The following is a 25,124-nucleotide window of genomic DNA, read 5'->3' as shown; positions in this document are numbered from 1 at the left end:
TCTTGTTTTATTTAATTTAATTCTAAACGTTGCAATAAAAAGTTGTTGGTTGAGCAACAGCAATGTGCAGGTCATGGTTTGCTGACTATATAGAGATCTTCCGTCTCTGACTGTGAAGCATATAGTTTACCTGATTTTAGTATTGACAATATATTGGCAGTCATGATTAAAGCATTTTCAACTGCTAGTATCTGCTCATCAGTTAGAGTGAAGTTAAGGTGACAGTTTTATCAACTGGAATATAATCAAGTTGATGTCAAAAGTGGGGGGCTGAGCACTGAACACTGGGACATGCCACCGGAGTTCTGTGAGGTGAAGGATGTAGGGTGACTCACTGTCACTTGGAATGCTTCATCCCTCAGACAGTTTGCAAAAACATTTAAAACACCAGGTCCACAAACAAGATTTGATAGGGAGATTAATAGTTGTGAATAGTTAATCATATTGAATGTTTTGCTCAGATGTGTAAGGAGACTACCAGTTAGAAGTGTTTTATCTCACATTATTTAAAGTGATCGTGGACTACATCAAGACCCTCCCTTCCCCATATGGAATTGTTTTCCCTGGGTGTTAATGAATCATCTTGAAGTCTTCATCTCAGAACCAATAGTTTTTTTGCCACTCTGCAGCCCCATGTGTAGTATTGGTCCTTGAACCCCACTTGTATATGCCACCTCCACGGCTGCCCCGCAGTAAGGAAATGTATAAACCCCCACTGCACTGTACCTCCAGCTTAAACAACTGAAGTCAATATGTTTCAATAAACTGAAATCAAAAGAACCTACACTAAAACCACTCATACAAATTGCATTCGGGTATGTTTGTGTCTTTCGGCTTTTCCCGGTTAGGGGTCGCCACAGCCGAACTCCAGTCCACTAATGATTGGCAGTAGAGTTTCACGTGCTGGCTTGCCAGGCCTAACGCACAACCTTCAATGAAGGAACGCCCATTCACGCATGTCGGCACACAGAAGACGCTCTAACTGAGAATCGAACGGGCAATGTCTAACTGTGAGGCGACAACGCTACCGCAGCAAAGGCTAGTAAATCACAAGCTCATGCTATAAAAGTTGCAGAGGACTTTGATTTCTCATACTTCTTACTTTCAAAGTAAATATGTAAGAATGGGATTTGTAGCAAATACAGTTAAAAGGATTAGTGTGTTTTTTTAGACTCAAAGCTTGTAAAAGTAGTTCAGTCTGCATATTCCAAAAAGTTTGTAACATACCTGTCAACCAGTTGTGAAATAAATCTGGATAAAGCCAAAAATAATGGCATGACAAAGGCCCAAAAACAGGGACAGATTTTAATTATTGCTCTTATAAAAGCAATGTCTTTAGGCTTTTCCTGATTAGGGGTCACCAGAGCAGATCACCAGTCTGCAGATTGTTTGGCAGTGAAATTTTTATGGTGTTGGGTTGCCACCCTAGCGCCCAACCTTCTCAGAAGGCACACGCGCACACACACACACACGCACGCACGCACGCACACACACACACACTTGCATGTCTTTAAAACTCACTTGACCACAGGGAGAACATGCAAACTCCACACAGAAGGCACTCCAGCCAAGAATCGAACCAGAATACCTCTTGCTGTGAGGTGACATCACTAACCGCTGGACCACCGCAGCCGACAGTTAGCTAATTCTTGCTCTTATAAACTTAGAAATTCATTAGAATAACAGGCTTTGCATAACTATTCGTTTTCTGAAATGTATAAAGTATGATACTCCGATGTCTGTATTTATATAATGACTTCATTTCTCTCTGATTTGACAAAAATCCCACCAATTTTATGAAGAACAGACCAAAAATATGAGGCAAAAATCTAAACATTCTTTGAAAATCTGGGCAGTTGAGAGGTATGTTTGCAAGTCTACAGGTGATGAATGGAGCTTCAAGAACAAACCTGGTGAAGTAGCACTTCTGGTACAGAAGAGTAACCTTGATATTACTGAGACCTATTCTGTGTTGGAATAAATGCTTATTGTCCTTCATTCTAAATATAATTTGCGAGTAGAAGAGGTATCCATTTACAGCATTTATAGTTTGCATGCTACAAGCACAATTCAAGGACAATTCTTATATTAGCGATGCTGTTGTTCTACAGCTTAGTAATTTATGAGATCATAGACTTAAACTCTATATCAAAGTCTCAATGTTTTACAATGAGTACATTTCTACACAATGTAAACTGCATTTTTTCTTTAATGACTGATTTAGAAGCATTGCTAGTGCTCTGTATTAAACAGTCTTTTTCGGAGATTCTGTTATGCATAATTAATCTCTATAGAGCCTGGGGTAACTCAGTATATATCTAGTTCTGTGTAATCACAATAATACTTTCTTCAGCTCCTCAAGCAGGATTTACATTAGAAAACCAGGAACATACTCTAGCACTGTGGTGCAGGGGGCTGATTCCTGACAGGTTTGATTAGTGGTCCCAGGAGGGTGGTGAGGTGGGTGAAGGGGAGTTTACCTTCATTTGTGGGTATTGCACAAGGGCGAACACTGTGTCCAACCGACAGTTTGCGAAGTGTGCAAACGCCGAACGGAAAAAGGTCCGAATATGCAATGAGTGAATGCACATTGACATTTGCTCATTGCACATTCGGCTTTCTGGGGCGGATTGCCCTATAGTGGGGATTGGGAACTGGTCCCTTTCCCCACTGTAGTGCGATCTCAGAGTTAGAATATTAAAGTAGGTGAGGTTTGGGGGGTGCAGGTGGGCTTGCCCCCCTGCTTTAAACCTTACTACATTTTGTTTTCGACATTAATGTTCAAAAATCAGCGAATCTGCTTTTCGATTTGCTGATTTTCGAACATTAGGCACTGTTGCTGTTTTCACTTTCGTGGTTACGAGTTGTTCAAATGAGCATTCACACCACTGTGATTTGGCTTTGTAAAGGTAAACCATGTGAAAGGTAATGTTCTGCTCACCTCTCCCAGGGGTTGACGGAGGGGCTGCACATACTCAGGGGCACACTAGGCAGTGCTAACTTCCTGGTGGAATAACAAGAAAGCTCACTGCTTATTTGCATCATGGGAAGAGGCAGGATACTCAGAATAAATGCCAACCCTGGAAGTGAGGGGACAGTCACTGCTGTCATCCCACTTTACCCCCTTTCCCTATGCTTCAGCAGGTGTACGTGCTAGGAACAAGAAACACTAAAAAATAAGAAAACCTGTAACCCTCCTATAGTTGTCTTAATGATGGGCTCCCTCTCAATGGACCACAGCTCTTGTAATGTGGAACAAATGGGCTGATTGTCATTGGATAGGACTGATGATTGACACAAAGGTGGCACAAAGATGGCAAAAAAAAAAATAGACAGGACCTGGGCCACAGCTCATTAGCATAAATTAATAAGACAATTTTACGAGAATAAATTGGGACTTTTTCAAATATTTTCTTAGTACAGACTATCACAGGACTTTGCCATCTTCTAGCTTTATTTCTGTTTGTTTACCAGGATGTTATGACTAGGCAAATTGCCTCTTTTAAAGAAACAGAATAATGGGAATAAAGCCCCATGCATGCATGCATATATATATATATATATATATATATATATATATATATATATATATATATATATATATATATATATATATATATATATATATATAAATAACAATTAGCTAAACCTAACAGTCAAGGTATATAGTTGTAGCTATTAGAACTATTTAAATGTATATATATTTGCATGAATACCATTTTGATATTCAGTCTGCAGGCAGAAGAACAAATTAAGGTAAATTTATGGAGTGGAGAAGTGGAGGTGGTAACCTATATCAGAATAAATGCATTTAGAAAGATATCAGTATATTTCACTTTCATTTTTATTTATTTTATTTTTATTTATTTTACATTTGTTAACCGGGCTAGTCTAACTGGATATATTTCCATTTTCAGCAGAGGCCCGGGGAGAAAAGCTCCACATATAGACAAAAGAGGTATAACATGAGCAAAAAAATAACAGATTACACTCTGGTAGGACGTAGACAATGAACATAATTACCAAAAGAATAGGACTTTAAATTCCTAGACAATGTAAATAGCAACATGTTAAGGCTTATTACATCTTTTAAAACCAAGAAGAGAAAAGTGCAAGACCAAGGAAAAAGAAACAACGATAGATAGAGAGAGCAGATTTATAAAAGATATATAGTTTCTGGAAAAGAGTCATAGCCATATAGAGGAAAGATATAGGGGAGAGGTCCATATATGGTAGAGGAAGAGAGCTAAGGGAGAAAGCAGGAGGCACAAAAGAATAGGGAGAGAAAAAAAGAGGGTTAACTAAGGAAATTAACTTTCTAATCAGGATTAGAGCAGGGGCACATCCAGTGGCTTTTAAGGTAGATTCTAAGTTTTTGTTTAAACAGAACAGTAGATGCAATGGAAGTAAGTTTGGTAGGAAGTTGATTCCAGTGTTTACCAATGGAATTTGAGAAGAGGGAATCACCAGCTAGGTTATTAGATTTGGTTAAGGTGACTAGCAGTTTATTCGATGAGCGGAGTGAGTTCAGATTAGAATAAAGGGTTAAGAGGTTAGAAAGTACAGGTGTGTTATGAGGTTGGTAGAAAGCTCTTTGGACAAACGTGAGTTGGGAAAGAAGCAGCATGTTTGTCAGTTCAAGCCAGTTAAGTTGCTGCAGATTCAGACAGTGGTGAGTTCTGAAAGGCTTACCAGTAACAAATCTAACTATATTATTGTAAGTCGTAGACAGTTTGGAGAGATTGTTTTTCTTGAGGTTAGTATAGATTGGTGAGGCATAGAGAAGAGTGGAAATAAGGTGAGAGTGAGCAAGAGTAACTTTGGCTGGGGAGGTTAAGAAAGTTTTAATTCTATAGAGAGAGCCAAGTTTCCTGTTTACAGATTTAATGGTATTGTTGATATGACAGTCAAAGGAAAGATTGTTGTCGATCGTGACTCCTAGCAGTTTAGTAGTAGAGTCAGGTGATATAAGGGTTCCATTATTAGATAAGATAGTGAAGTCTAATGTAGGGGATCTGGTATTAGGCCTAAAAAGTAAGAGTTTGGTTTTTTTTGCATTTAGGAGGAGGCAACGTTTTAAGAACCAAGTTTCAACTTTGGAAAATACAGTTTGAGTATTAGTTTGAAGTTCAGAAATGGATTTAGCAGAGCAAATTAGTGTGGAGTCATCAGCGTATTGTATGCATGTAGCTTGGGGAATAGCTACTTGTAAGTCATTTATAAAGAGGGAGAAAAGAAGGGGTCCGAGAATAGAGCCTTGGGGTACCCCAAGTGAAATTGGGAGAAGAGATGAGAGTTTGTTATCCCAGAGGACGGGCTGTTTCCTGTTAGTGAGATAGGATCTAAACCAGTGGACAACCTTATATTCTAAGGATAGAGATTCGAGATTATTTAAGAGGAGAGAGTGGTTGACCATGTCAAAGACTTTGGACAGGTCAATAAAAAGAGCTGAAGACAGGATGTTATTATTGCGATTCTTGTTAATAAAGTCTGTAAAGGAGAGGAGAGTGGTAGTTGTGCTATGAAAAGGCCTAAAGCCATGTTGACAGTTAGAAAGAATGTTATTTGTTATTAAGTGGTTCATTAACTGATGGTGCACACATTTTTCCATGATTTTTGCAAGTGGGGACAAGAGAGCTATGGGCCTATAATTAGAATATTCATAGGAGTTACTTTATGTAAGGGTATGATGTGAGAGATTTTCCATATGTCAGGTATGGTTGCTTCATTTACACTTCTATTAATAAGGATGGATATGGGATAGGCTATTTCAGAGGCTGCTTTTTGAAGGAATTCAGATGGAAGCTGGTCTGCCGAGGGGGTACATGGTTTGAGTTTGTGGATACATTTCTGTATAAAGGTAGTGGAGATGGGTTGTAGCCTAAAGGTTGGTAGTTTGAGGGATGCAAGGTCAGGGATACTAGTGTTGTCACTAGAGAGATGGGAGGCCAAGGAATTAATAGTATCAATAAAGAAAGAGTTGAAAGTATTGGCAGTATCAAGGAGGAATTCTTTTCAGACCCGGAAGGGACGGGTGGTAGTCTGTCCAGGGTGAAGGAGTCTGTTTAGGGTTGACCAGAATTTTTGAGGGTTATTGTGTTTTGCTTGCTGGAGATTACTATAATAATTCTTTTTATCAGAGAAGATAGCTTTTTTGGTACTGTTTCTTAGGTGCCTAAAGGTCTGTTGGTCTATGGGAGATTTGCTGGTTCGCCATTTTTTCCAAGATTTGTTCCTAAGTAACATTTTTTGTCTTGTATCTTTAGATAGCCAGGGGGCAGGTTTAGATTTAATTCGGATGGAACGTTTTGGTGCGTGATTATCTAGAATTGTTAGGAATGTGGTGTTAAAGTATAGAACAGCTTCTTCAAGAGGAAGTGTCTTTAGTGGGTTCCAGTTGCAAGCATTTAGTTCAGTTTAGTTCAGTTTTAAATTGAATAGGGTTGAAGCATTTGAGATCACGTAGGGTCTTATACATAGGAGAATTGTTAGAGGCATTTTTTTGTCTTATAATATAGGTTAGATTGTGGTCACTAAAGTCATCAGGTAGCGTTCCGGACTGATAGTTTAGTTGAGGTTTGTTAATGAGAATCCAATCTAGAATACTTTCTTTGTTGTTAGGTTTGTTGATCCTAGTGGAGGTGTTTATTATCTGAGTAAAGCCATGGAGATTAATATGAGAAGTTGGGTTATTAGTGTTTATTGAGGACCAGTCAAGGTTGAGGTCTCCAAGTATTATACTTTCTTGTGGGTAGGTGGAAGTGATGCAACTGAGGATATTTTCTATGGAAGTAGAGTTATTTCCAGGAGGTAGATATATACAGATAATATAGATTGATTTTTTAGGGTTTAGTTGTAGCTTTGAGATAAGAAGTTCAGTATTGGTAATGTCCAGGTTATCATAGGGTACTAATGTTAAATTTAGTTCAGTTTTAAATAGTAGTGCCACTCCTCCGCCTTTTTTAGTTTTGCGGTCGAGTCTCAAGATATTGTAACCTGGAGGAATGATTTCATTATCTTGAGTATAGGGTTTTAACCAGGTTTCAGTTAAACAGAGAATATCAAAGGAGTGGTGTTCAAGAAGGGAGTGGAGATGGGTGATTTTGTTATTGACACTTCGGATATTAAGGTGCCCTATGAGTAGAGTATTTGCACTGGAGGTTTGTAGTTGAAGGGATGAGTTTAGTGTAGCAGGTATGGTGTCAGATGAAGTAGTTAAGGGCCCTGGGTTGGGGTGGATGTCCCCATCTGCCAAGGTAGAGTGGTTAAATTCCAGGTAAGCTTTGTTAGGAAAGTTTAGTAAGTATTTTAGTTTCCTAAACCAGAGATTTTGAATTTTAATGTGAGACAGCCTATGATATCTGGCTAGGAGATAGCTAGAGGTAGATGTAATGTTTAAATGAGTGAAGTTTAGGCTTTTAAAATCAGAGGCAGTATGTTTGGGAGAGTAGTTAAAGTGGTAGCTAGGATTTAATTCATAACAGGTCAGGAAGTAGGGTAGTGTGAGAGCAAGAGAAATAATGAGCATAAGTGTTAGTTTTAACAGGGTAGTTTCTGTTACAGAGGTCTTGGGTGGAGGTTTGTAAGTTTTAGTGGACATGTTGAGGTGAGAATGAAAGGAATAGATGAAGGGGCCTAGGCTAAGATTGTAGAATAAGTAAGAGAAGCTAGATGGAAGAGTCAGAGTATGTAATTAGCTTTGGGTGGGTAGGAGAGATAATTGAGGAGGGTAGAGTTGGGAGGGAGTTACAAATGAGGTAGGAGTCTAGGATAGGTGTAAATATAGAGTGGGTGGGGTATGTGAGGTATAAGGCTAAGGGCACGTGGGGTGGGTGGGATAAGGGGGTAGGGAGGGGAGCGAAGTGGGGCAGAAACAGTTAGAGAAGAGAGCGTAATTAATCAGCTAAGCAGGGAAGCTGAAACACTACGAGTTTCATATGCTACATAGTTTAAACAGTGAGTATAGGAGAGTTAGGTAAAGAGAGATGGAAAGGTGAAGGCAGTATGCAAGAATATAACAGGTACAAGGTATAAGTAAGAAAATGTATAGTTTACAGAGGGACACTGAGAGGGGTATTTGAGAGTAGGTAAGTAGAAATATTCAAGATACAGTCATTTGGTGAATCATAAGGTAGGGGGAATAGAGAAAGGAGGGCAATAGCCAGAAAGGTAATGGAAAGCCAGTGAGGAAACAGAAAAGGCAAGGCAAGTGGGACGTCACAGCAATAGTAAGGCTAGCAGACGAGGGGGACTTCAGGTCAACCAGGAGCGGGAGGGAGTAGTAATAATAGATAAAGGGGAAGAGGTAACTATTATAATGCAGGTAAGCAAGGGACAAACACAACCTAAGCTGGTGCCACGTGTGTGCTGCCCACCAGAGGACAAAACATAAAATAATTAAGCAAGATGGACATACAGCCAGTATAGGTGAGTTTAGAAATCAAAAACCATCACTCAAGAGGAGCTAGGGGTGCTTCCTGGGTGCCGACACAAATGGCCTGTTTTGTAGCTTCTGGGAGACAAGAGAGATAGGCCAGCAGGGAGGGAACACCCGATGAGGAGCACTAGGCTTTAATGCTGCAATACAAAAAAAAGAAAAGGAGGGTTAGGAAAACAAAAGGTAACAGAAAGAACAGAGGTGGTTAGCAATAGAGTGGGTAGAGAGGTACCAAAGTAAGAAGAGTATAGGTGTAAGAGAGAGAAAAAAATATTTCCAAGTCACAGTAACAGGTATTCCAAAGTAATAGTCATTACTAGCAGCAGCAGTTATAATGCATTAGCACTTGTTCATTCACTTTACAAGTATAAAGTAGATATATGTACATACAAGGTTTAGAGTCAGTGCAGTGTATTTCTAAACAGTAAAAAAAATGTAATAGGAGTTAACGCTGTAAAGAAATGTATTAGGAGTTAATGCTGTCCACCCTGTGCAGGGCATAACTAGAGGCGAGCAGCGTTTATAGTATTCCTACCTTTAAGATAAGAAACAACTTCTTAGCGACTGCGTTCAGTTGGCAAATCAAAAGCAAGCAACAATAGAACAACTGTTTACTTATTTCATGCTTATAGACCTTATAGCGACTAATAGCAGAATGAAATCAAGGAAAGGTACAACTAAACATTGTTAACAGTACACAAGGTGTAAGGCCTCTTAGCGACTGAATGCAGTAGCCAAAATCAAAGGCAAAAGTTAAACAGAACACCTCTTATAAGCATTTCGCTTTGAAAATATCTGGCGACTAAGTGCAGTAGCTGAAGCAAAGGTAAATTACCATAGAACCATACATACAGGACTCGTGGTGCAAGACCTCTTAGCGACTGAAGACAGTTGCTAAAATTAAAGGTAGATTACTGCAGAACAACACAGACAAAATTCTGGCTTTAGGAATCTCTAAATGCGGTAGCTATTGCTTTAGAACCACTAGCGACTACATGCAGTGGTTAAATCAAAGACAAACTGCCATAAAAAATAGCGTTTACAGTACGTAATTTGTCAGGACTTCAGCGACTGCATGATAACACACTATGTACAGGTTATGCTATAAAATAGAGAAAAATGCTTCAAACGCTGAGTTGAATTATGCACTTACAGGCAGCACACCACGCGGTCGACCAGGGGGAACCTGCAGTAAGCCAAACGGAGTTTAAAGATGGCGCCTCAGGGAGGGAGCCACTACATATAAGGTTCAAGGGGGTAGGGGGGAGGGGAGTCAGAAGGGAGAACCACTAAGCATGAAGGGTTTAGGATAGGTGCGGGAGGCAAGAGTACAGGGAAACAGTTAGAGAAGAGAGCGTAATCAATCAGCTAAGCAGGGAAGCTGAAACACTACGAGTTTCATATGCTACGTAGTTTAAACAGTGAGTATAGGAGAGTTAGGTAAAGAGAGATGGAAAGGTGAAGGCAGTATGCAAGAATATAACAGGTACAAGGTATAAGTAAGAAAATGTACAGTTTACAGAGGGACACTGAGAGGGGTATTTGAGAGTAGGTAAGTAGAAATATTCAAGATACAGTCGTTTGGTGAATCATAAGGTAGGGGGAATAGAGAAAGGAGTGCAATAGCCAGAAAGGTAATGGAGAGTGTATGTGTATAGTTGGCATATTTGTGTGTGAGTATATATTTTAAAATAGGATTCAAAGAAATGCTTACAGCTCACACTAATTGTGCAATGTGGGTTGGTCAATTAGTGCAACAGTGAGAATATGATTCAGACTCTTATAGCTCACACTAATTGTGCAATGTGGTTTGGTTATTTAGTGCAACAATACAAATGTGATTCAGACTCTTTTGGCCATAATGAAAAAGACCTCCTTATCAGGTCATTATGATGTCTTTGAATTGAACACTACTGTTGTCATAATAGTGTTCTCTCCAGCAGCCCATGCATTGTGTAGCAAAAGCACTCCTTATGCATACTTTCAGACCCCCATACACTCACAAACTGACAGACACACACACACACACACACACACACACACACACACACACACACACACACACACACACACACACACACACACACACACACACACACACACACAGTCTCTTGATTCCTTAGTTAACATCATAGTGCAACCTCATAGGCAGGCAAACATGCATTCATACAGCCTCAATCATGTCCCTACAGACCTGCACACAGATGTCCACACATGTATACAGAAACTAACATCCCCCCATGTCTTGTCTAAGCTTATCTGTTCCATGAGTTTCCCAATAGGAGTAAATGAGTGAGTGCCATGTTTGGAAAGCAATCACTTTTTGCTCTTAGAATCAAATTTTACTTTGCTGGGTGCTTTGCTCGGCTGAGCAAATGGGAAGCAGCAGTCATTTCCAGGGGAAATCACATGGCTAATTAGCATTAGCCACTTCCCTAGACTGCTTTATTAGCATATAGCTTCACCTGTAAGAGTACTCTCCACTCTGGTGTCTCTGTAAGGTGTAAATCTCAGTGGTAAGGCAGCCTCAGAATTGGAAAAGTTAAGCACAATGTGAAAACCTTTGAAACCTTCAGAGGTAAGGCTTCTACATTGCACTAGGCCCATCTGAAGCCATTGTGTTTTTTTTGTTCTTGATGAGCAACACTAGGACTCTGTGATGAGCCCTTTGTGGTTTACCTTCTACCACGTATGCAGCATAATGACCATTAAAAACATATTAAGCTGAAGGTAAAGAAGTGGACAATTCAACCACAGCAAAGATGTCAGTATTTAATATGTAACATTCCATTTGATTTTTAACAAATGACAATGGACTACAATTAACCATAGTTTTACATTATCTTCAACCAGTTTCTGCAAGACCATAAGTTAAATCTAAAGAGCGAGAAGATAGGCCTCTCTTGGGATGCAGTATCCTCAATCTGATGAAGAAGGGCTTACAGTTTTCCATTTCCACACAACTAGAAACACTTGTTCATGCTGGAATTCAGCTAGTAATATAGGAATAAGCTTAAAAAAAACAACAACCAATTTAAGAAGATGTTTCTCTAGCATCTGTCATGCATTTCTGCATTTAAGGTGATAAATATAAAATGAGTCCATGGGAAAAATAAGCAAAAAAAAAATATAAAGGGGGGGGGGGGGGCTTTTCGATCTCACGTTACTATAGCATCACTACTTCTGGTATAGGGCAATTAGTTTCTTTGAGGTTTTACAACAAAGAGCATTATATGAATATGTTTAGTCACTATAGCTATTTTACTGACATCAGACTCCTTGCTGTCAAGGTGTGATCAAAACTGAATTCACTCCATCAGTCTCATCAAAGGTGAATTGGGCATAAAACAACTCAACATTTTTTGTTGTTGTCTACCCACATACTGCCATGCAGGGGGATGTTCCTATTAACCTCAAATTATATAATAACCTTTCAGCCTGCTTAAGCATGCATGCTGAATTTCAGAAGTCTCCATCACAACTTGGTTTTATATACAATATTTTTGAAGAAACCTGTACAACAGACTCACAGATGTGATTTAATCCTGTCTTATCTGATCTGAGAGCCCTGATGAGGTGAGAAGGCAATATTTCACCATCTGTTCTAGAATACCAAAACATGAAGTTAATGAAATTCTTGTGGTCAAGATGCAAATGCTGAATGAAAAAGTAAGACTGTCACCAAGGTGACTGCAGCTTTGAGTAACATAAGATCGGTATTTCTTCTACTCTCAGACAGATCTAGACTTATTTAAATTCTGTGTGTCAGGGAAATATTCTTTTTTAATATTTGCTCATATGAGCTCCATGACAAATTCCAGTAGCAGCATCAGTAGACTGTAAACATAGTGTTTCATTAAAATATGCGGATTGTTCCGGAAATATCAAAAGTAATGTTTCTAAAAACACCCCATTTCCAGAAAGTGCTAACTAGATAGCAGGAGCTGTATGCAGCCATCGTTCTCCAGTGATCACCTTGTTTTCCTTACGTTCTTTGTCTCTTTTCCTGATGACCACTGGACCTTTGAGCTCCCTCATTTGTATTGTGCCTATTACTTTCTTTATACTGGTTATCACTAGTACAAGGGCAAAAGATGACCAGTGTGGCAGTTATCCAGGCAGCCATGGAAGGGGTCCAGTTTCACCTCAGAATTCAGGCTGAAGTGAGCACTCCTGTCACCATATGCATCTGATTCATTCCCCTTGCTTGTACATCCATCCATCAACAAGTTATGAGGATTACCATCACTGTCTTTGGATTGCCAAGCCCACATCCCTGATCCTGGCCATTTTAATGTAATGGAATTGAGTTTTCTTGATGGGAATTGGCTAAATGGAAACACTGCCCTTTCTTCCCAGAATGGGTGACCCCCTGCTAGCTGCTCATTCTCATACCCCTCCTCCCACCATCTGTTCCAGCACCCTCACTAGTCAAGTTCAGGTTGCCAGGTGACTCCTATTTCCTCCCCCCAGCTGACCCACTTGAGCCACTAGCTGTTGACCTCTGGTTGCCCTTGTTGTAGTCAGGGCTTTATCCTTATATATCATAACCACATACATTAATATTGTCTTGTATCATTGCAGTAGTATTATGTCCATCATTGTTTAGCCTTGTTAACAGCATAAACATTTTTCATTTCTATGCATGAAAATTAAGTTACCAGAGACAAGCAGTCCTCTCTGAAACCCTTCATACAAGGTCCTGGCGTCATCGTAGTAGTAAGACATGGGTGTGTCATCATTTATTAACGCTGATCTTCGGGCACTTCCCTGAAAATGTCAGAGATGAAAAAGTTACTGTTGTGTTTTACTGCACTGTGCATTAAACTAGGTTATTTAATATGTTATAACTGACAAAACTGGTTTCTATTTCCTCACCTGATGCACACTTTGCCTTAGATACAGATAAATTATGGTGCTACTCTTTGTTTAACTGTAAGTGTGCATTTTTTTGGTCAGCCTAGAAAGCTTTTGTATATCAGCTAGCCTGTTTACTCCCCTTTAGTGATATTTGCTACTGTCATTGAACTTCATATGTATATCAAGGTGGTAAAATGCATACATACCTGTTGTCCTACATCTTATTATGTATCCGCCATACACCAGAAGGGTTAAAATAGTAGAGTTTCATACAGTTACTCCAATAACTGTATTTATTAAGAAGGGTTATTTTGCATCAGTGAAACTATTGCTGGCTCAGGCTCATTACATGTTACAATATTTATTAAATGCAAATAGCAGTTAGTCAGTGCAGGTTGGGGCCAACATGAAATTCTTCTGTGGGCATTGTCACTTGAATTACTGTGGTTTGTTACAAATATTAACAAAGGGGGCTATTCAGAAACACATAATACTTAAAATGCCATTTTCCATGACTGGATAGATCTGCATCAAACATACATATTGTATTTTTTACCAGACTTGTACTACAGCTGCATAAGTAGCCATGTTAGCTCGATCTGTGAAAGTTGTTAAATACTGGTTCTCAGAAATTAACACTTCACATGAACAGTGTGGACTTCTGAATGCCCCCTGGATGTTGCACTATGAGAAACAGAGATGGTGCTGCCAAGCTTAGCCAGTCAATGGGAAACTCAGGACACCAGTCTGAGGTGGAAATGTGTTATTATTCTTATCACTCTAGGTTACATAGAGTCATGGTTTATATGCCTCAATGCCAAGCACCATAGATGCCAACAAAATACAAATATAAACTAAACACGTGAACTTAGAAAAAATGTATTGATTTACTATTATGAGGTGACCTTAGCCTCAGCTGGTGAGCACACCAAGGCACCTTATTCAACTTTACTGTTAACCCCATTAGTCACAATTCCCATTGTCAGCTTCATTGTTACCCCCATTACTCACAATTCCCATTGCCAGCTTCATTGTTACCTCCATTAGTCACAATTCCCATTGTCAGTGTGACAAAAGAAGATCCTGCCAGCATAGCTAGCTGGAATTTTGTAAATAATTATAGGTCATTGGTGAATATAAAAATGATTTATATAAGATGCTTTTGTTACAAATGTATTAGAACTGTATGTCACGTGTATATCAAACTGCTCTGTACAGTTGTTTGTGCTAAAAAGGTATTTTGTAAAGTGCTTGTGCTTAAAATGTATCCACAGTGTGCCCTACCGGAAGAGAACAGAAATATGCCTGCACTATTGTAACTGTTTAAATGTACTGTATATGTCGACAGAGAAAACTGAAGGGTTAACTTCAGTCCAGCAAACCTTAGGAAAAATAGATGAAAATAAATTACTTCATAGCCCATGCAATAAAGAGGCTGTCTCTCAAGTTTTCAATGCAGCTAGAGACACAAAGTCTGTACTAAGAATCTTTCTTTATTGTCCTTTGAACTAATTGCTACTTTTGAAGCATGAAGTAATGCAATTGTTTTATGGCTTACAACATCTGGCAAAGATCTGAGGAAAAGCCCTTGTCTGTATTCTGTATATTTTTACAGGTACATGCTAAATGTTGCCATCTTCTAGCAATGGGGGTTTTGGCCTGGGAACTAGAAGTCAGCTGACAAGAAATGATGTCATTCTGCAAGCTATACCAGCAGTAATATTTTAGATATTAATTTGAAAAGTCTTTTAGTGAGACAGAGCATTTTGCATTATGTCTTGGACCTGACAGCAACAATAAGAACCATTCACCAGATCTGCCTTGCTCCAATGAAGTAAGTTTCTAGGGAACAGTATAACTCTCTTACCTAAAGTGAAGAATATAGTGAAGCTTAGATTAGATTTTTTTTTTCTATTTGTGTGAACCTGTACTGCAATGTTATTTTAAATGCTTCCTGTGGTTTTGAACTCTGGTATCACTGTGAATATATATTTAGTATTGTCTTGTTTTTTTATTATTTATTATTAAATATATTTAAACCTTTCATTGTGGCTGGTCTGTGTAGAGATATTTAAGTTTTGAGAGTACTTGCATATTTATTTGGTGACACTGTGTGGGCCACTCCTAATAGCCTTGCTCTTGGTCAAACTACCATTTGTATTAGTATTAATGTTAAACAGTAAGATTTGATAACGTTTGTTAAAGGCCTTAAAGTAGCTGATAAGGAGTGATTGGTGGCAGTGGAAACTACCTTATAGTCTGGGCAGAAGGAGGAATAGCTAGTAAACCTGTGCCATCCTTTCCCAGGTTTGTGTGTGTAAATCAAACCTCAAAGAGTGCGTGTGTCAGCTACTTGGGCAGAGACACGAAGCACTGGTTGGACAAAGAGGGTCCTGGAGGTCTTGGGTTGGCCACTCAGCTAAGATCTCAACTCTATAGCTGTGCCAGTGGTAAGTCTTATTGGGGACTGACTGTGGTCTCTGTGTGCTCTTAAGGGAAATTGCACTTGATGCAGATAGCTGTATCTGGAAATACTGTGCATGTACCTGTTATCTTCCCAGTGAAAGCCCCCACACAGGTGCCAATGGTGAGGACTGAGGCTCCTTGATTACTGGGCCATTGGAGGGTTATTGCATTTGGTGGCAGTGATGGGATCACCACATCACATATTGGGATTCAGTGGTGGGGATATTGAACTCTTGTAGCCTGTAAACAGTGGTCACTAAAGAAGGGGTTTGTACTCCCAAGCAGCCACATGGTAGACATTCAGAGTTTCATAGCACAATAGTTTTATTTATTTTTTGTTAGCTTAGTTAGTTAGAGAGAGCAGGCAAGGATGTCAGCAGAGGATTATGGCAAGCTGACAAGGAGCCAGTTGGCTGAGATGTACCAAGCCATAGGACTAGTGCATGCCAACATGACTAAAGTGGAAATGATTGTAGCCTTAGTCAGAGCTGCATCACAGACCAGCAACCAGGAAGATAGCCAGACTGGCAGTGGGGATGAACAACTCTCAGAAAATGGACATTCGACTTTGCCTCAGAGGACTTAAAAATCCATTTGGAGTTAGAGGCTTGAACTGGAGGCCAAACATTTGGAAATAGAGTCATTTAGAGGCTAAAGAAAATGAGAAACTGCAGCATTTAGAGGCTGAAGAAAAGGAGAAACAGAAACAAACAGAATTTGAATCAGCTGAGAGACTGAGATTTCTGGAAGGTAAAGAAAATGAGAGGCAGGCAACATGAAAAGGAAATGCCGACTCTTCGCCAAAGTCATGGAGGTAACAGGGAAGGGAGTAACTGAACCCCAGAAGCAATAAAGGTCAGTAAATTTCTTCCACACTTTAGGAGGATGATAATTTTGATAGTTTTATTCATACATTTGAAAGGGTATGTAAACAGTATAATGTTGACCAAGAGCTCTGATTACATTTCCTGACCCCCTTACTCCATGGTAAAGCTGTAACTGCTGTTTCCAAATTGTCAAATACTGATTGCTTAAATTATAATACAGCTAAACTTGTTTATTAGACTGTTTTAATTTAACACCTGAAGCTTATAGAAAAAAGTTTTGTGTGCACAGGCACAAGGCAGATGAAAGTGTGTGTGCATATATTTCTGAGGTAAGCACTTATTTTCATATGTGGGTGAGTGGGTGGGTGTCAGGTCATTACTTTTGAAGGGCTGGCAGATGTTTTGGTAAGGGAACAAGCCCTTAGCACTTTGCCTGAGAATGCAACACTGCAGATGAGTTGGGGAAAAAGGAGACTTTCAACTAGCAAGCAGGGCATCAGGAAAGGGATACCCAGTTCTGCACATGGGTCTAAGGGAACCCATGGTAGGCAGATTAAACCACCCCAACAGAGCCTGCCTGTAACAGGGGAAGCCACTAATTCAGGTACAAGGCCAGGATCAAGGGTTAAATATTTTAAATGTAATCAGTGGGGCTATGTAGCATATAGATGTCCACAGAGGCAAGGTGGGGAACAAAAAGTAGGGGAACCAGCAAGTGGGGATGACAGAATGCCAGTGGCAAGTTGTCTGGAGACAACAAGGGTACCAAACTACCACAAAAGTTTATATCCTATCTTAGTAGATGGGAAGCAGGCCACTGCTAAGAGTGACACAGCCTCTGACCTAATCATTGTGAAGCCTGCAATGGTTAAAGAGGAGCACTACGTACTTGGGCAGCCTACTCCAGTCAGAGCTTTAGGAGGGATGCCATTCCAACTACCTTTGGCTAGGGTTCACCTTGACTGGGAGAGTGGAAAAGGAAGCAAGCAAGAAGGTGTGTTTGAACACAGCAGTTGGTAGTGCCCAGAGCCTACCATTTGGCACTTCGAGCCTACCATCTGGCACTTCTAACCATAGCCCATGATATTCCCTTTGCAGGTCATATAGGCATAAAGCATATGAAGAGACACATTATGCAGAACTTTTACTGGCCTGGGATTTCCAGAGATGTAACAGGGTACTGCAGGACATGTGAGCAGTGCCACAAAGTGGACAAGGCAGGAGACAAGGTCAAAGCTCCTTTGATGCCTTTGTCTGTGATTGAGGAGCCATTTCAGAGGGTAGCTATGAATATTGTGGGATCTCTGAGTACCCCAAGTTTCACAGGGAAAAAGTATATCCTAGTGGTAGTAGATTAGGCTACCAGATACCCTGAGGTGGTGGCTCTGTACTACACTGAGACAGAAAAGGTGTCAAATGATTTGTTAGAGATTTTCAGCCGGGTAGGTTTCCCAAAAGAAATAATGACTGACTGAGGTGCCAGTTTCATGTCAGACCTGCTGGTGTGTCTGTGGAAGTACTGTGGGGTGAAGCACCTAAAGACCACCTCTTACCATCCCCAGACTAATGGTCTTGTTGAGAGGTTAAACTCTACACTCACGTCCATGCACAGGCATTTGAAGACCAGTTTAAGAGGGACTGGGACAACTATTTGCCCCATCTGTTGTTTTCTTACAGAAAGGTGCAGCAGGAATCCACAGGTTTTTCACCCTTTTAGTTGCTCTATGAGTATAGAGTGAGGGGACATTTAGAATTGATTCAAGATGAGTGGGAGGATGAGTGTGAATCCCACAAGGATTCTGTTGTGGCATATGTTCTAAACCTCAGGACAAGGCTCAGGGAACTCGTGGGTTTTGCCCAGGAGAACCTGGCAGAAGCCCAACAACAGAAAAAGATCTGGTATGACAGGAATGCATGAGCTAGAGGATATGCTGTGGGGCAGCAGGTAATGGTTCTCATTCCTTTCAGACACAACAAGCTGCAGGCAGCTTGGGAATGACCCTTCAAGGTTGTAAGGAAGGTCAGTGATGTTAACTACATGGTAGAACTGCTAGGCAGGAGGCAGGGGCACAAGCTGTACCATGTTAACATGATGAAACCTTATCATGATAGGGAGGCCCTTGTGCTAAGTATTTGCAGTACAAGGCAGGAGGAGTCTGTGGGGGATATATGACTACAGAGGGCCAGCCAGCAAAATTCCAAATTACTATGATGGAGCCTAAGACTGCAGGCATATGATAGGACAGTGCAGCACTGTACTGGGGTCAGCAATGCAAAGGCTGCTGGACTCTCAAGACAGGGAATGGGGTAATGTATTCCCAGATAGGCTTACTCCTCTCAAGCAACATTTCTCAAGGGTCACATGAAACATTAGCTTGAGTCTTTGGGGGAGAAATGTCATAAAAGGAGATTCTGGCAGCCCAGTTAGCTGGAATTTTGTAAGTGGTTATGTGTCATTTGTGAATGTCAGCATGCTCATGTAAGATGCTTTTGTTACAGATGTATTAGAACTGTATGTCATATTGTACAGATGTGTGCTGAGGAGATATTTTGTTAAAGTACTGAGCAGAAATGTATATGCAGTATTTTAACTGTTTAGATGTATGTATTTTAACAGGAGAGACTGAAGGACTGGAGATTAACTTGCAAAAGTTCAGAAGAATGGTTGAAGTGGCGTTACTTTATGGCTGGGCCATAAACAAAAGAGATGTTATCCTTCAGTTTCATTGCAACAGGAGACATAATCTAGAACTAGAAGTTCTTTTGTATTGTCTTTAAATGTGGAGGAATGTAAATTATTTTACAACTTCTGCCATTTGCCAAAAGATCTGAGGTCTATGTGTTTTCACAGGTGGATTCTAAATGCTACCAGCTGCAGTGGGGGATTTCACTTGGGATAGTCAAATGACAGCAAGTGATGTCATGCTGCTAGCTACCCCACCAGTAATATTTGAAATATTAATTTAAGAAGTCTCTGAGAGAGAGAGAGACTGCGGATTCTGTATTTCGTCTTTGACCTGAGAAGAAGATGCATTCAACACACATATGACTTGCCTTATTCTGTAACTAAGTTAACTAGGGTACAGTAATTTCTCTTAGATTCAGTCAGGAATATAGTAAAGAATAGTTTAGATGTTTTATGTATTTATGTGAGACTGTCCTGCAATGTTGTTTTAAGTATTTCCTGTGATTTTGAACTCCATATTTATTTTGTGACACTGTGGGCCACTCCTAATAGCCTTGCTCTTGGTCAGACTACCAGTTGGATTAATAGTAAAATTACACAGTAAGATTGGACACCCTTTGTTAAGGACCTTAGAGTAGCTGATAAGGAGTGCCTGGCGGTAGTTAAAATTGCCTTATAGTCTGGGCAGAAGGGGCCATAGGTAGTAAACCTGTGCCAGCCTTTCCCAGATGAGTGTGTGTGTGTGTGTGTGTGTGTGTGTGTGTGTGTGTGTGTGTGTGTGTGTGTATAAATCAAATCTCAAAGAGTGTGTCTGTCAGCTACTTGGGTAGGGACACAAAGCACTGGTTTGATAGAGAGGGTGCTGGAGGTCTTGGCTTGGCCACTCAACTGAAACCTCAGCTCTATATTTGTGAATGTGGGGAGTCTTACTGGGAATCTGGAGAAAGAGGGAGAAACCAGCCCCAGACTGACTGTGGTCTCAATGCAAGGGAAATTGCACTGTACTGTGTGTGTACTTGCCATCCTCCCAATGTACGTCCCTCACTGCTGCTAGAGGTGAGGGTTGAGGCTGCTTGATTACTGGGCCAGTGTTGGTGTGACACAATGTAGATGAAAAAAGTAGCCTGAAATTTTCATGTTGCCCTTAAATTTTCATACAATTACATGGATAAAAGCAATTGTAGCCTGAAATGTTTTATATTGTCCTTAAAATTTCCTATAATTACATAGATAAATGCATTGCTTTACTGGCTGGAAATCAAAATACATATAATATGTTAATGTATTGTTCAGTACAACATCGATTTTCCTCAGAGGGGAATATTTTCTCCAGTAAAATTGTTTGGAAAGGTGTTTCATGTTAACTGCAGTGCATATGTAGTTCCTATCACTTTACTGGCCAAATAACACTGGGAATACTAACCAGCTGTAAAAACCTCAGAAGTGTGTTGTCTGGCCGGGTTTATATCACAACATCAAACGACCAAAATATTGAATCACACAACATCAAACACTTAACATTGAATGCTAATAAACTCAAAAGCTCAAAATTACGAAATCGGAAACCCCGGACTCACATAGTTGGCCCTCGCAAAGTTACACACCCTGACATCACTGAGAAATGTTTAATGTGAAAAACGTCTGCTACGAACCACTGTTTTATAGCAGGATAAGCTTTAACAAGATACTATCACACAAAAAGTCATACACATAGTAGCAAATGTTCTCATTAAATTGCATAGTAGCATTAATATATCCTGTAATTACGAATTATAAATGTAAGGCGGAATGTTACATGTGAATATATTACCTCCACTGTGGTGCGATCTCGGAGTTGGTATATTTAAGTAGGGGGACATAAGAAATAGTTTGTAGTGTTTGTGTCTTTCATGTTGTGTACTGGAAGACGATTACACTGGTAAAGCATACCAAATCATGTAAATACTTCATTTTTTGTACATTGTGTGTGTATATAGTGCAGTAATCTTTGTGTGCTACTATGCTGGTTTTGTTTTTACTATTTACTTTCCATTAGGCAGTAGAGTACTTCATGTACATGTTTGTAGGGTACTTGCATTAGGTGGCTGGGTTGTGTTTTGACAGTTAAGGAGGTGTGTTTTGTTTGTTACAGTTAGGTTTCAGGTTGCACGGGTGAGCAGATGGCCAAGTGTTGCTATTCGTAGATTCCATTTTAGAAAATTTGAGCTTTCAAGTTTATTACCGTTCAATGTTGTGTGCTTCGATATTTTAGTCGTTTGATGTTGTGATATAAACCCATCTGGCCTATATCATGTAGCCAGAGACAGATTCCCTTCTGAAACACAATATTTAAAAAGAAAACAAAATTGTTGGACCTTTATAATCTGAGGCAGGGAAAATGGATATAAAAGAATTACAAGGTACTGAATACTTTCTGGTCACCAAACCACATCTAAGTGATATTCTAGTAAGGGAAATAATTGTGATAAGAAACTCTTTTGGAGGAAAGAGTTCACAGTTACTCACACAGCAGTCAATGTAGTGCGATTGTCTAACCTACACTCCTCAGAGCTATGGAATGCCACAAATCTGCCATCTTATACACATTCTTACATTCCTGAGTATTTTCTGAAAATCAAGTTAAAGAACATAAGCCAAACAAATATAAATATCTTCTGAACAGTAAATACAATTTAAAGCTGCAAACAACAGTGTGTTCAGCATATAGTCTTCTTTACAGTATGTAAGGACTGTGAGTGCATTAACTTCTATCAATATTGTAACAGAATAATATTGAAAATTTCACAGCTTTTCATAACATGGAAAATGCATAACCTAGACAATAGCATCAGCAGCAATATGTTCAAGAGACATGAGCTTTTACATTAAGAGAGCAAGAAAATCCTTTCTGAATGCTTATTTATTGAAATATTTATAGCACAATGATCAGTCTTCTCCAACATCATGTTTCACCTGATTTTATACTATAATTTGATGGCTGACTTTGGAAATATTAATATGCTCCTGGAAATTTTGCACATTTTCATTAATTACTAGAAAGATAACTAGCAATAGCTCCAGTGCAATGCATTTACTCATGGGCAGTGACATGTATTTGTTTGTCTCCTTCCATATCAGTTCACACTATGCTTCTAACCAACATGCAATTCACTCAGTTATGAAAATAAATATTTGGCATACACTGGTTAATATCTGTACTGCACTGCAACGTACATTAACAACATCACTATCATTTTGTGTGTTAGAGTTTGCTTTGCATATGCTGTCTATTAATTAATAAGTCACTTATTCAAGGAATCCAGCCTCTAAAATATCCAGACACCATTACAAGCTAGGATATGAAAAGGGACTATACAAAAAAGGTGTATAGGGTGAATGTTATGCAGTAGTTATATTGTTGCTTTGCCTTTGATCTAGTGAACTTTGGAATGAAGATATAATTTGTTAATGTATGTATGAGCTTCTATAGAACAACTGTACAAGAAAATAGACAAGTGAATTATGCATTACTGTGTACCACTTTATAAGCTGTGTAGGCTATACCATATCATGTTTTTATATTGCCTTGTAGTTCCATTCTGTGAACACAAGCTATAGCTAAAAGGATTCATGTACCTTGTCCATACCACTCAAACTCTGTGCTTAATAATTTTTGACAAAGACAAAAATAATGGGGGTTGGGAACAAAGGCCCCAAATCAGGAATAATTGTAAATATTACCCTAATTCACTTAAAAAGTTGATATAACAACATGTTTTGCATCTAGAACATGCATTTTCTGAATAATAAAATGTTAAACACTAATGTCTGGCACTATTGACTGACTGTAATCCTAAGTGATTTGTTATAAAAGTGAAAAATTTATGACGGACTTGACAAAAATGTAAGGCAAAGTCAGGGACATTTAAAAGATAAAGAAAAGTCACCCCCATTATCAGAGAACAATTGTAAGAAGCCAGTACATAAAATATAACAATGCTTCACTTTTTCTGTGAATTAAACTCTAATTATTTATGCATGTAACAGCCATAAACAATGATATTCGTTTAATGTATATTAGATTCAGATGAGAGAACTATTTCTTTCCACCAGTCAATAGTTAGGTTGGCATTAGCAGCAATGAAACAGGTACTCATTGCAACGTCTTTTGTACATGATACAGAGACACACACACACACACACACACACACACACACACACACACACACACACACACACACACACACACACACGAAATATGAGTTTAAATGTATGAAGTAGTAAGTTATGGTTTAAAAATATAATTCAAGATCAATACCCAATCTAGAGATTCAGCAATAAACCAGTGAACCTTAGTTAATAGCTCGGGTCTATATTAAATTAGCGAACGCTCAGAAAAGCGACTGCTAATTCATCGACCCCTTTTAAGCGAAAGCCAGAACAGCAATTTTTTTCCCTGGGAAAAAATTCACTGTTCCGAGAAACACACACACAACACAAGCACACCAAAAAAACAGCAATCCACACACATACACTTAAAATCCTACATCTACCCTACACTAAACTGTACATACACTACTATCTATCCCCTTCCCTTAACCCAAACCCTAACCCTAAGGTCCGTCACTATTGCACACTCACCTGACCCACGCCCTAACCCTAACTCACCTACCCCACCTTAACCCTAATGTCTGTCACTATCGCACACTCACCTCACCCGCGCCCTAACCCTAACTCACTTAACGTGTGCCCTAACCCTAACGTCCTCACAATCACACACTTACCTGAACCCGACATGTAACTTTCCACCACAGTGCTGAAAATAGTGAAGCCACAGAAACGGCCAACCAAATTCTTTCCCTAGGAAAAAATTTGATGTTCTGCAGCTTCGCTATTTTCAGCGTTCGCTGTTTTAGGGTTGATATTAGAACATTCGAAGTTTTAAAACTTTGATGTTCTAATATAGACCCAATAGCTCATGTGATTGGTGGTTGTCTTCTGCACCAGTACAGAGAAATGATAAACATTCTGTTCTAAAACTTTTGAGACTTCACATGTTTAGTATGTTTCAAAAGAAACTGATTCTAGGCAGCTTGTCCCAGCACTAGAGATGCATTGGAATATTGATTATTTCATATTCCAACAAAGCTCTTTGGGTGGGATTCCATCAAGTTTCGGAGAAGTGGAGGAGGGGACATCTACCATCCTACTCTTGCAACCCTGAATCTGCTTTTTCTCCCTGTCCCTGTGATTCTAGTCATCCTGGGGGTCAGGGTATGCCAAATTTAATACCTGACAACACAGAAATACTGAATGCCCATGATTTCCTATGAGTGGATAATAACATTCAAAGACATATTATGCTGATGAACGTTATTTCCCATTCTTAGCATAGGATGAACCTATTAGAGGACTTGGATTTAGTTAGTGCTACAGTCTCACCTGCATGACAGTTCAGAGTCTACCTGCAGTACCAGAGTTGCTAAACAGATGGAGCTGCACAGCCATGACACCATTCTGCACAGCAGCACCATCTGTAGGCTAGATAGGAAAATGCAGGCATGACAGCTAGCATGGCCACCATGCCTGCATTCTCTCCATCCATGGCAGGGAGGGTCATAGATGACCACTAGTCCACCCTACATAACTGTCAACTGTTCATGATTTTGACTCAAATTTTAGCTCTGTCCCACCTAATCCCTCTTAAAACTGGTGACATTTGGAGAAAAGTTGATTAATTAAGCAATAACCAACAAGTGGGTGTGGGTATATTAAAGATTTACCTACAGTTGGCAAGGTTTATCCTCGTGATTAAACAAAGCCAACCGTGGGTAAATCCTCATACACCCACACCCACGAGTCAGTTATT

At 39.6% G+C, this 25,124-nt stretch overlaps 1 protein-coding gene across 5 annotated transcripts in view; it reads right to left on the bottom strand.

The window, feature by feature from the left end:
- ACSL5 (acyl-CoA synthetase long chain family member 5) overlaps positions 1-25,124 on the bottom strand; it is a 630,479-nt gene that overhangs the window by 433,731 nt on the left and 171,624 nt on the right. For all 5 annotated transcript variants that reach the window (XM_044055842.1, XM_044055844.1, XM_044055845.1 and 2 more), the window contains exon 3: positions 13,099-13,207. In XM_044055842.1, the coding sequence (XP_043911777.1) occupies positions 13,099-13,207 (109 nt within the window). The remainder of the gene's footprint in view (positions 1-13,098; positions 13,208-25,124) is intronic.

Source organism: Protopterus annectens, chromosome 14.part0, assembly GCF_019279795.1.
Source record: "Protopterus annectens isolate FY-2018-M chromosome 14.part0, PAN1.0, whole genome shotgun sequence".
NCBI lineage: Eukaryota > Metazoa > Chordata > Ceratodontiformes > Protopteridae > Protopterus > Protopterus annectens.
This window is presented reverse-complemented; position numbering and strand designations above follow the sequence as displayed.